The sequence below is a fragment of the Tetrao urogallus genome, assembly GCF_951394365.1.
Source record: "Tetrao urogallus genome assembly, chromosome: 9".
Classification (NCBI taxonomy): Eukaryota; Metazoa; Chordata; class Aves; order Galliformes; family Phasianidae; genus Tetrao; species Tetrao urogallus.
Window position 1 is genome coordinate 15,849,292 of NC_136822.1, and position 12,843 is coordinate 15,862,134.

The 12,843-nt window shown below is 40.5% G+C and overlaps 1 protein-coding gene across 1 annotated transcript; it reads left to right on the forward strand.

The window, feature by feature from the left end:
• Positions 1 to 6,567, forward strand: DCUN1D1 (defective in cullin neddylation 1 domain containing 1; the record flags this gene model as incomplete). Its single annotated transcript, XM_079540097.1, has 6 exons — positions 1 to 211; positions 1,337 to 1,505; positions 2,056 to 2,186; positions 4,641 to 4,723; positions 4,954 to 5,050; positions 6,488 to 6,567. Exons 1-6 carry the CDS (start codon positions 37 to 39, stop codon positions 6,565 to 6,567), a joined length of 735 nt encoding a protein of 244 aa, XP_079396223.1. The 5' UTR covers positions 1 to 36.
• Between the last annotated feature and the right edge of the window lie 6,276 nt (positions 6,568 to 12,843).

Genomic DNA, 12,843 nt, shown 5'->3' on the forward strand with positions numbered 1-12,843 from the left:
TTGAAATCATCGCAGAAGGATAAAGTGCGTCAGTTCATGGTCTTCACACAATCGAGTGAAAAGACAGCAGTGAGTTGTCTGTCCCAGAATGACTGGAAGCTGGACGTTGCAACAGACAACTTCTTCCAAAATCCCGAACTTTATATACGAGAGAGTGTTAAAGGATCATTGGACAGAAAGAAGTTAGAACAACTATATAACAGATACAAAGGTGAGTGCCTCATTCCTCACTGTGTGTTATTAATCGTGGTGTGTAAGTTGGAAGGGAAGTACGTGTGGTTCCTGCTTTGCAAAGATGACATGAAGTTGCTTTATGTACCCTAAATGTATATCCATGTGTACAAGGAGAGCATCTGGAACTGTGTGTTCAGTGAGTACCTGCAGTGGTTAACGTGGATTTATTCCTTCTGGGGACACGTATTGCTCGGGTCTCATTCCTGGCATAGAGAAAGGCTGCGTACCAATGACCACTGACAGATTCTACCTTAAATTTTATCAGCTTTTGACTTCTATCAGTGTTACAAACAGAGCAGAAAATAGTGTGGTTTTTTTTTTTTTAATGTTATACAGACAGTGTTCAGCTGGTAGTATCCCACCAAAGTATTAAGGTGAATTCAAAACAGTGGAACACTTAGGAGAGCTATAACTGACTGCTGCTACATTTTCTGTCAGTTTTCGTGTGTGTGCATAATCCAAACACCTCAATTTCCCTCAAGTCTTTGTCAGCTTGCATCAGTAGATTTTTTGTTAGTGCACTTGAAATGTGAGCATCTCACCTCCAGACCAGATGTTGAGTCCTTTGTGGACAGAGGAGTGTGCGTGGCTGACCTGCAGTCGTAACGGGGCAGTGTGACTCTCCTCTTGGAGGTTACCTTGGCCAATCTCATGCATGGTGGTGATGCCAGAGGATGCATAATGCTTGGTACAGTATGGGGAGGTTTGGTAATTGTTTCAGAACAGCTTATGAATGGGCGCTGCGGAATTGGTTATGATAGTTCCCAAAGACACCAATGATTGAGGCACTGGTGGGGAAGGACTGCTGTTCCCTCTCTGGGATGAGTCAGTGTCATCTGCAGAAACCAAATGTATGTGGTGCTTTTGTCTCTCAATAAAATCAAATGAGCTTCGTTGTATGGGAAGCTCTATTGTTGAAACTTCCTCAAATGTTAAGGCTTCAGCGTTGAAAATAAGAAACTAACCTTGCTTTTAAAATGTTTGCTTCTAAGAGCGTATCTTGGCAACCTTGAAAACGTTTGCTCTTCTTAGACCCTTGTTGAGTAAATGAACTATTTCAAAAGTCTCTGTATTTTCTGACACTTATTTCTATATCCTGAAGATCCTCAAGATGAAAATAAAATTGGTATAGATGGTATACAGCAGTTTTGTGATGATCTAGCCCTTGACCCAGCCAGCATTACTGTACTCATCATTGCATGGAAGTTCCGAGCTGCAACGCAGTGTGAATTTTCAAAGCTGGAATTCATGGATGGAATGACTGAGCTAGGGTAAGTGTGCAGTGTTGGGTGCTGAGTGCGACCCAGGGCCAACGCTGGATGGCACAGTCCTCTTCTGAAGCATTCAGAGTCGCGTTGTCCTCTTTGACTTCAGGGGTTTTCAGAGTCTGGCATCACTAGTCTGCCTCTGTAGAAATGTGTCTGGTGTCTGAGCACTGGCAGCTTAGTGACCACGAGAGGAAGGGGGCATTAATGAATGCTCCTTGCCTTGGTTGTGTGATGTGGCTGCCACAGTTATTTACATAGGGAAAGCAAGGGCATTGGCCAGCAGTGCAGCATACCTGAGTTTTCTCTGCATGATGTGAATGCAGTAATCTTTATCGCATCCTGTGGATTATCATGTGCAGTGGGCAGTGTGAAGAAGTAACAACAAAGGAATGAAATAGTGCTCTAATCACAGACCAGTGATTAGATAAATCAGGCTTCTTGATTTTTGTTTTGATAACTGTATTCCACAGTGATGTTATAAAAGACTCTTAACATTGTATCTCTTATGTTATAGCAAAATCAATAATACACAAGTGTGCTTTTTAAAATGCAGGTGTGACAGCATAGAAAAACTAAAGGCTCAGATTCCTAAAATGGAGCAAGAGTTAAAAGAGCCGGGAAGATTTAAGGATTTTTATCAGTTTACTTTCAACTTTGCAAAGAATCCAGGACAGAAAGGTTTAGGTATGTATTCTTAATCATAAATGTTTGTGCATGGAATGTGGGATGACTGATGAAAGCAGTGCTGTGATTCAGTGAGGCTGAATGCTAACCACCTTTGGGATGAAGTGCAGCTCATTATGTGAAAGATGGATGTCAGTGTCAGATCTTTGAGCTGATAGGAATATCTGCATAATTAATATAGACTACAAAATTATACGAGAGGGTTTATTCTCTCATGGAGTATGTGGAATTCTCAGCACAAAGGAGTGTGATCTCACATTAAAGTCATAATTACATCATTTAGAATTTGCAGCACTAAACAAAGTAATTCAGTTTTCACTTATAGAGTAAACTTAACCTGTAAAACTGATTTCCATATAAATGCACTTGTGTGGAGTCTCCTATGATGCCAAAATGCATGCAAATATCTTCGCAAAGTAGAATTTGCATAGTGCAAGTAGATCTCTGCGTCCTGGGCTTGGTGCCTTTGGTGCTGCTGTGCCCTTGGTGCTGCCCTACCACCTTTCCTCCGTTCAATGAATGAACTGACCAGGCAGCGTTGTTTTTTTCATTACATAAGAGGTGAAGTAGAAAGATTGCTTAGTAAAAGTCGTTTGGGGGGAAAAAGCCCAACACAGACCCGAGCAAATGAGCAGACTGCAAATCTGTCTCCTCCAAACTGCAAAAAAGAAAGGGACAAAATTATCTTTCCAGCAGTAACGTTAGCCAGCCAGAATGCACGTCTGTGTACGTGTGGAGGTGTTGGCTATAACCAGTATTTCTGTGCTCTGTGGCCATCAACTTCTTACCTGAAGTGTTGTACTGTTGAGAGGAAATACAGTACTGAGAGCCCAGCAGGTTCTTCGTTAGCAGTAAATGTGTTTTTGTCTGTAATGAAAGATGTCCCTGACCAGCCTGCTTTAACTGAAGGCTAAATTGCTTGGTTTTGTAGTCAAATCTTCTGCTAAAGGCAGACATTCCTCATCTCATGTGCTGTCACTCTCAGGTAGAATGTATTCAGTGACTGTTCGGACTTCTGCTTAATTAGTATGTGCTCCTTGAGCCGCATGGCTGAAGCCTTTGGTGTGGGATCATACCCCATGCAGCTGATGGAAAATGCTCTGCAGATTTTATTCATTACTTTGGTCAGAAAGCTTTATAATGTGGTTATACATTAACTTTTAACGCATAAACTCTTAATATCAAAGATGTTAGCAGTTCAGGAGCTCTCCCAGACACCTTCTGTTTGCCCTCCAGCAGTGCAGAGTTCATTCTCTGTTTTGCTTGCTGTTGCTTTTAGCTCTGAGGTCCGCCTCCCTGTTTGCGTGTTTGGTTGTGAAGTAGTTGGGGGTCGGGAGAGAAGGGGGTGGTTTTTGTTTTGCTTCTGGATTGAGCTGTGGCTTATTGCTTTGTCCGGAGGTGCAGCTGCTCATGTGCCTCTTCTCTCCTCTCCCACAAGAGGACTGTTTATGTTAGAAGAGATAAGATGTGCTGCAAAAAGCTCTAAGAGCTCCTGTGACAGGCAGGGTCTCTTAGGCAGCGTTCTGTAGTTATTTTAATTACGACATGGATACTGAATGCAGTTAAGATCAGCGTTTTGTTACACACTGCAGATATCCTTATTAATTCCTGGTAGAGGAGATCGCGATAGGTAGCACTGCGGAGCTCTCACGCTTCTTATTTAAGCAACTAACTCATCATTGTGTGTGTAACAAACAGGGCAGTGTGTCAGTTTGGCCTTCTGCAAATCCCTGCGGGGCTGCCCAGCCCTGCCAGGTGCAGCAGCGCGTCTCAGTGCTGTGCGCTCACAGCGCCCACTGCTGGCAGCAGCGTGCAGTTGCCCGGTAGGCAGCGCGTTGTTGCTGTTCCTGAATGCTTGTCGGCTTTCTCAGTCGCTCTGAGAAACAGATTCAAAACCAGTGAGAACTTCAGAGGATGCTGAAATGCACAAATTGAGACTTTGATACTCAAACAGTTTTTCAAAGAGAAATCCGACTGCAGAAACGAACGCTCAATAAAGCCATGTTACAGAGCCAGTACTGCTAACAGTGACGCTCTGAAAATGAAACCATGAAAAGGCAATTGAACATAGATTGTATTTATATGTAAGTAAAACAAACCCACTCATACTCTGAAATACTGCATTATTTAATTTCTAAGACAGATATTTCACCGAATTGTCCCTAAGGTACAGCCAGGCAGCAAAAAGCATGTGAAATAGCCTTGTGTTCTGGATGTGTTAAACACAGATGTGGGCAGTTTTCAGTCCTATGTTGGAGTGGCAGCATTGAAATCTGTACCGTATTTGTATGACAATTCCATGTATGGCTCTCTTCCATAGAAGATCCATGGGTATGTTTGCATTAGATTCATCTTTGAACCTTCATGACTGTGCAGTTCATCTTAGTTGAGATGCCTGTTGAGGTGATGTATTGAAGTGCATGTGTCTAAGAGTAATATATTTTAATATTACAGATTTAGAAATGGCCATTGCCTACTGGAATTTAGTACTTAATGGAAGATTTAAATTTCTAGACTTGTGGAACAAATTTTTGTTGGTAAGTTTAAACCTTTACAAAAACTGGACTGCAGTAATTTCCAAACCTGGAAGATAAATGTGTTTCTGTTGTTGATGCAATGGGCTGTTCTGACACAGACCCCAGCTACTGCGCTTCATAGTGCATGCAGGGGAGTTATGTTCTGGGAGAGTAAAAAAGGTTCTGTGTACAGATTTTTAATGTTGTTTTTTTTGTGTGTGTGTGTGTAAATTTTCCATCCCTACAAACAGGAGCATCATAAAAGATCAATACCTAAGGATACCTGGAACCTCCTTCTAGACTTTAGTACAATGATAGCAGATGATATGTCAAACTATGATGAGGAAGGTAACAATTTCTATTTTCTTTCATTAACTTCTGTCTTACGTTACACTTATTTCTGTGTGTCTGCTTTGACACAGCTGTCTAACAGCAGCAGAATTAGAAGATCACTGGTGATCTAAAGTCCAGTTAGAGCTGCCTAATGCATGCTGTTATCATCTGTTTACTGCAGCTTCAAAAAAAGAAATGCTGATGTTTTCTTAAACTTGGTTTATTTTTTCCTTCTTAGCTTAGATGTTAATTTGCTCTCGGACAGCCCTTCATCTGTCCATTTTAAAACATGGGTTCTCTGCCAGTGCATTTTTTGGCATCTTCAACCAAGTAATGGATTGGGTGGGCTGTGCATTTCCTTGTAGATAATACATTTCTTAGCCTAGAATACATTCAAAGTTTGATTATTTTGGTTTGCATCAAGATCAGACATAATAATGTGGAGCTGGCTGCAATACAGCAGTCACTGAACAGAAGTTATTCCTGCACCATGTGTTTCTTGTAAACTTTTGTATTGATCTTTCCTCTTTCAATCCATCTGCAGCCAAAAACTGCTAATTACCATCAGTCCTTGGTGGCAGATCAGTCACTGAGTGGAGGAAACTGAACTTATTGTACTTTTAGAGCAGTGGGGAGCAAACTTCTACAACTTGAATAACTTTGGACACTTCTCATTCCCTTTTCATTAAGCAAACTGGCTGCTGCCAACCATAAGTCAGTGTGGTTTTGGAAAGCTAAAGGCAGAAAAACATGTTCTAGTTATTTGGAGTAAAAATATTTCCAGGGCAGGAGCTCAAGCACCCACCTTTACTTTAACCTTTATGGGACTGTGGTGCACAGGAGTGGTGGTGGCAGCTCTTTAGATATCACTACCTGTAACATGCTAGATGTTGATGCGCATTTTAACTACGTCATGATAAGGAGTATGGAAATGTAGTGCCATGGCAGTGTAATACCAGTTTCTAGGCCATCGCAGTGCGTTTTGTTGGCTTTGGATATGGCGCCATGTGCTGATTCTAACAGGTGTGCTTTTCATTCCTGCAAAATCACATGGTGAGCTGCATGTGCTGGCTGCAGCTTACAGCATGGGCTGCCCCATGCAGTGCCCAGGGGTTTGCAAGCAGCTCCTGCCACCCTGGATCATCAAGTTGGAGTTACTGTCCCAACAACAGACAGTTTTAAGCTGGAACTTTTAGTTTGGTCAGGAGGATTAAGGCAGTTATCACTCTTGAGGGGGATTTCTATCAGCAGGGTCTAAGGAAGGCAGAAATCTGTAACCAGCGTTTACATTTCAAGCAAGGAAGCCAAATAATATTTTTTTGCTTGAAACTATTTAAGACCAGAATGTAAATAAATTCTTCAGATCCAAAGCTTTAAAAGAAAGAAAGCCTGTGTCAAACTGATTTCTTATGCTTTGGTCCTCCTTTTTTCTTCTTTTTTTTTTTTTTTTAGGGGCATGGCCAGTTCTTATTGATGACTTTGTGGAATTTGCACGCCCTCAAATTGCTGGGACAAAAAGTACAACAGTGTAGCACTAAAGGACCCTTATAGAGTGTACATAGTCTGTACAAATACCTGAAATGGAAAATTGCACAGTCAATTTCTGCTGGCTGGACTGAACTGAAGATCAATCCTCACAATGTGGCTGAGGGTTGAGACAAACCTTTAAGGATACATCATGGACCATATCGTAATTCATCCTTCTACTGGTGGTTTGGGCTTTTCTTCTAGTCTGGACCACTGCTGCCCGTTAAAATTCCAACATTGTGGATTTCATCATGGATGATGATTTTTTTTCTGGACTGCCCAAGTTTCAGCTCCCATAAGTCCGAGCAGCTTTATAATGATTTTGAGGTTTCTGGTTTTGCATAAAGCACAATGCTGGTCATCACCACACGACTGTTGTATGGCATCTGAATTATACAGCTCAACATCAGAAGAGTTTCTAAAGGAATCCTTAAATATACACTTGGGGCTAGTTGCAAAGACAGTCTTGATAGCACTTCCTTTAAGAGTGATATATTTAAGTGTACTGGGTCTGATTTTGCTTTTTTAATTAAATTTTTTTTTTTCCCTTTTCTGGAAAACTGCAGGTATGGTCTAAGTGAGTGTGAGCGTCTGGTAATAAGAGTTACAAAAGAACCAGGAAAGCTTCAGGTTGTTGATACTGGGCTGTCTGGGTGCCTGTCTGCATTACTTGATTGTACATCAGCTGCCCCTGAGAACAGTTGAAGTATGACACAACTCCTGTGCGCTTACAGCAGCTGTGTTGGGTGTTACAGACGGCCTTTGGTGAGATGAGCTGTGTGTGTAAGGGTAGATTCTAAGATTCTTTAGGTGTCATCTAAGGAAATGGATTTTGTTGCAGTTCTGAAATGCTTCTGTCACACAAAAGCTTTCTCATTGCTGTGGAAATCTAAAACTTGAATATGCTGAATTTGTGTCTTAACGTTTGCAGCACAACACAGTATTTCAAATTCAGGCATGGAGCTTTCATGTTTGAGGTGTGAGGAAGCAAACGGCCCTGTTATAATGAGAAGATGGTGAGTTTGATATGAAACCTGGTTTTGAAACCATTACTCTGAGAAGCAAGTTGAATCTTCATCATGTAGAGGTACTGCCGCTATGGATGACGCCGATTTTTAATTATTTTGTTGAGCTTTCCTTAAACGGACATTTCACTGTGGTTGCCAAATACAGAAATGAAGTGTAAAGCATGTCCAGACACAGATCAGATATAAACTACTACACTGGCTTTGTTTCCTTAAGTTATTTTGTTGGTTCATCACTACTTCTCGTTGTCTTACTGCGTTTAATTAAACCAAGTTCCTTTTGTTCAGAACAGGTGTTATCGGATGCAATCCTTTATTTGTAATGTTACAAGAGAGCTCATGCCCTGCTGTTGTGCTAAACGTGATCTACTGCTGAGTTGTTACTGGGGAAGAGATGTTCTCTTGAGATCAGTTCTGCTCTGTAAAAGCGAGGTGGAAAATACAAAGCTCCGGGAAAGCAGAAGCCTTAGTTGCCATTAAGGTCAGAGGTGAGAGTCCATGTGCTGAGCAGTCCCATGGTAAGGCCGCACTTCTGAAATAGTAACTGGTACTTGCAGTAAGCAGCAGAACACTTGTGTGCGGATGCTGAAAGTATTTTAGGGGGGGAAAAAAAAAGGAGAAAAAAAAAAAAAAAGACTATAAGATTGCTGAAAATGTTTGTTTCTGTTCTGTGAGGTTTGACCACAAGGCTCGCTCCCCTCATAGCAGTGCCCTTTGCAAACCCATCTGTGCATTTATTTCCAGAATCCGGTTCCGCAGAACCATTGCAGACTTTCTCCAGCTACTGGAATTGGCTATGCCAAAAAATGTGTGTTTTGCTGCTTTCACTATTTCCTTTTTAAATTTTGTGTAAATATAAACGGGGACTTGAGATTAGGGGCGGGGTGTGTGTGGAAAAAGCTCTACAAGGTATCTTTGCGTGCTGTTTTCTGTCTTGAGGGTTCTGGTACAGTTTGAGGTTGATTTGTTCGTACGCTGTGTCTGGGATGAGAACCAACTGTTTTTGTCCCAGGACAGACTTGTCCCTCAAAAGAAGTCTGACGTGGGGTAGTGGCATAATGCCGTGCTGTTTTAAAGAATATTCCTTTTGAATGCAAAATCTTTTCAACAAAATAGTGTTGTCATCAGTTTGGTACTATGTGCTTATAATTACTGTGTAATTATAAAGAAATACATAAAACTTTGAGTAATTATGTTGCAGAAAAAGGTTATTTGTGCTATGATGGCATCTTAAAGAGTTTTTCAAAAAACACTGATTTAACAGGGTGTTGTTCTAAGGACAAAATGCCTGGTGAGAGAATATTTTGTACTGAAAAGTGCTCAGATATGGCCATGTGGTTTTTTTGTTCCTTTAGTTCTGTTTTTTTTTAAGAATGCAGACAGTTGCTTCCTTGGATTGCTTTAATTCTTAAGTGCTAATGTCCTCAATCTGATCATCTCCCCTTAATGGATCAATTTAATTTTGCCAAATGTGAGGAAAAAAAAAAAGGTAAACATCTCATTTATAATCTGTTTTTATACATTAAATATGTACAAAATTAGAAGTGCCCTGATATAAAACACTCATGTCAAGATTATATTTAGTAAGAAACCATCATTTACATATCTCTGTAAGTTCAAATGTAACTTCTTAAATCCCTCGCATTCCCAACAGAGGCAATAAAGCTCCAATGAAATTGCCATGACTAAGTCTTCTCATGCATTGTTTCAGTGTATTATTTGTAAGACCTTTCTAGACTGCTTTTTTAGCCACAAACAAATAAGAGTGGAATATTGGTCCCTTGCCTAAAACACACACTTTTAAGGGGGGGTAAGTCTTTTTTGGGGGAAAGTATCTATGAACTGATGCAGTCTTGCCTACTGCTTATGCTGAATGTTTACAGGTACAGAATGGAGCTGACCTTACCCAGCTGTGCTGCATTACCATTACCTACCATGCAGTGGAAGACACCACACACAGTGCATTTGTTTAAGTTGGGTTAAAGACTACAGTACCATAAAGTGACTTTTTTTTATTGAACAACCTGTTAATGCATAACTTATGAATTGCTTCAGAACTGTTTTACAATGAACTCCTTGCAGAGAACTCCTTATTTAAGAAAGATATAATTTTTTAAGAACGCATTTAATAAACTTTTGTCATTCACACTTATTTGAAATAACAGTGCCAGACGTCTCTGTAGATTTTATTTGTGTGTGGTAATGCTGCCTGTATTTGGTTTTTAAGTCCTCTGCTCTTAGAGAGCTCAGACAGCCCCGTATGTAGTTGAGGAAATTGTAAACTTAGGGCTAAGGAAGAGGCTTTTGCTTTGCAGTACTGAATGATTGAGAACCAACAGGAGAGAGCAGCTAAGGAGTTGGGCTCTGCAGTCAGAATGGCCGAAGGGTGGACATATGAACAGGTACTTGTTAACTGGTAGCTTCTGATGTTCTGCCAACTATTTTTTTTCCTCCAATAACCTCATACTAGTTATTTCAGTTCTCCTTGTAGATAACAAAATAAACTGGTACTTTGTGTTTCCCTTTTAAGCTTAATTCTAATGTCTTTGTCGTATGACGTGTCAAGCCTTTCTCCCAAAGCATTCAAGGGCAGAAGGCAAAATATTGAACAGGGGCACTGTTAAAGAAACCAAAGCTGAGGAAAGGGATGTGGAAGGAGGTTGGCAAGGTAAAATCTGTCCATGTGCCTGTCCATCTGTCCAGTTGTCCGTTTGTTTCTATCTGTCCATGCAGCTGTCTGTCTGTCAGTCTCTGGTTACATGTCTTTGTGGAGCTGTGCAGCCCTGTTGGACTGTTCCTGTCTCTTCCTCTATGACTGAAGGTGGGGATAGAGGGGGGAGCAGCCTCACTGCTCTGAGGTATCTTTTCCTCTGACCCGTAATTAAAACAATGACTCAGCTGTAAGCGAAAGTTTTATTTAATAAATATAATTCATTTCCATAAACCATAAAGCAACTTCTACTGCCCGAGCTGCACGATGCGCAAGCACACAGATGCGCTGTCAGCGTCAGAAGGAACACGAGGCAGCCACAGTGTCACAGGTCCAGAATTCTTAGTACTAATTATTGCTACAGTTACCACTTGCCTGTGATCCTTAATTGCCTAAAATTAAGGATTGACTTCGTTAACATGGTACCCTCACATGCTTTTCCTATTCATGTTGGTTTTTTTTCTCAAAAAAAAAAAAAAAAAAGAGCAAGGAGAACTTGATGCCCCTCCCAGGAGGAAGGAGTGATGGTAAGTGTGCATAAGAACTGAAATCTACAGTAGGAACATAACTGGAAATAGAGGAAGTCACTTCCTTGCATCCTCTTTGTATCTGAAAGCGAACCCCATTATAACCCATACCAGCAACAGAGGAAAACAGTGATATATGTATATATTTTTTTAAAATTCATTGCCACAATGCAAAAAAGATGAGAATGACTGAACTCTGCTGCTACTCCATGTAAAAGTGCTGAGGAACATACACACTGCATCCCATTCGGGTGAAGCGTAGGATTTCTTTTAGGCAAGTCACACTGCTGTAATCTGCAGTATTTTTCATCTCTTATCACTTCATATTACGTATAGAGATCTTTGGCCCACGGCCCATCAGCTTTTATTCATGTCCATGCATTTATACAAACCAGAAACAGCAACAAAGAAGTCGTATCTACAGTGACAATTTTAAATACTTATTGTAGAACAGCAAGGTAATATGGCAACACCTAGAGCAGGGCAAGTACATCAACGTGATGAGAACATTCCTTTTAACGAAAGCCACAGAAGCGTGGGCAGCAGAGCCAGTGCTGACATCTCTATGAGCAGCTGAACAATCTAAGGGAAGCAGAAGCCTCGCAAATACCGATGCGAATGCATGTTTAAGCTGATCGAGGGCAAGAGTGAGGTGGTGCAGCCATGAGCATCCCATCTTTCCTCCTGTTTGTAAATTGAGTCAATCAAATAGGAAGCAGAAACCAGAGAAGTCATACCACTGGAAGCAAACAGAAGCAAAGAACATACAAACCAGCCAACAATAAAGAGTCACAGAAAAAAAGAAACAGCCTGCAACAAAAGTCTAAGTAGGAAATAATTTAGAAACAAGAAGAGAAGGCTGAAATTAATCCATACTTCAGGATGGCTGGTTCACCCAGCTCTAGGAATGCATCTCCATTAAAAAAAAAAAAGAACAAAGCAGGTGCAGTGCTGGTGGTTATAGCTATTAAGTAAGTTATTTTCCAGAGCAAAAGAAGGACAGCTTAAATGGCTCACAAACACATTATGATGCACTTTTGGACACTAAATTTCAATAAGTATGGAAGTAAGTGTCAAAGAAAACAAAACTATTAAAAATAATATAGACTTCTGATTCAACAGCTTTGAGACACTTCTAACACTAGAAAATGAGACTTCTTCCCCCCCAGTATCGAAGCTAGTCATAAAAAAGAACATTTGGAAAGTATTACTAAAGGTTCCAGTAAGAAATTATGGTTGTCTAATAATATATGCGCACTCTGAGTTGAGCTGCATAATGTTTTGTACTAGAAAACAAGAACTCAGAATGAGTTCTTCCTCCTTTTTTAAATTCCCTCCTCCCTTGCCTTAAAAAATACACAGAATATTTTAAGCAGAATCTACACACATTCTAGTTTGTGAACAAAGTGGAACATATTCCCACTCCCTCTTTTCTGCTGCATGGTTAAAAAGCATAAGTCTGGTAACTTGCTTTAACGGACTGCTTGCTTTCCTGCCACATGTTATGGGCTTCAAGGCTGAGACCCAGCTCTATCATAGTTATTTATTTCCTTCCTATGGCACATTCTCCCTCACCACTGAATCAGAGAGCTAAATTCTTCTTTAAATGGAGTAAGCTGCATTTTGTGCTGTCATCTTTGTCAAGACTGACTGACTTTTACAATAGACTCAGTGCACGAGTGTTTCATACACTTTAAATGTCAGAGAAATACACAACAGCTTTCTTCCTTGAGCAAAAGCAATTCTCAATCATCTGTGACATATCTACAAAAACATATGGTCCTAACTGAGTGTTTGCCAGACCAAAAATCTGGTCATGTGCAAACTGATTCTATACTCATTAAATGATAAATTACAGGTTTAACTTGTACTGCAAATAGAAAAATATACCTTGGCAGACAGATGGATTCTTAAGTTCTTCCTGAACTGTTTAAATGCGTGTTTCTTCGGTAACCTTACAAACACTGGGAAAAGGGAAAGCAGGGGAAGAGGGACAAGAGGAGATGGAACGTTTTAAAG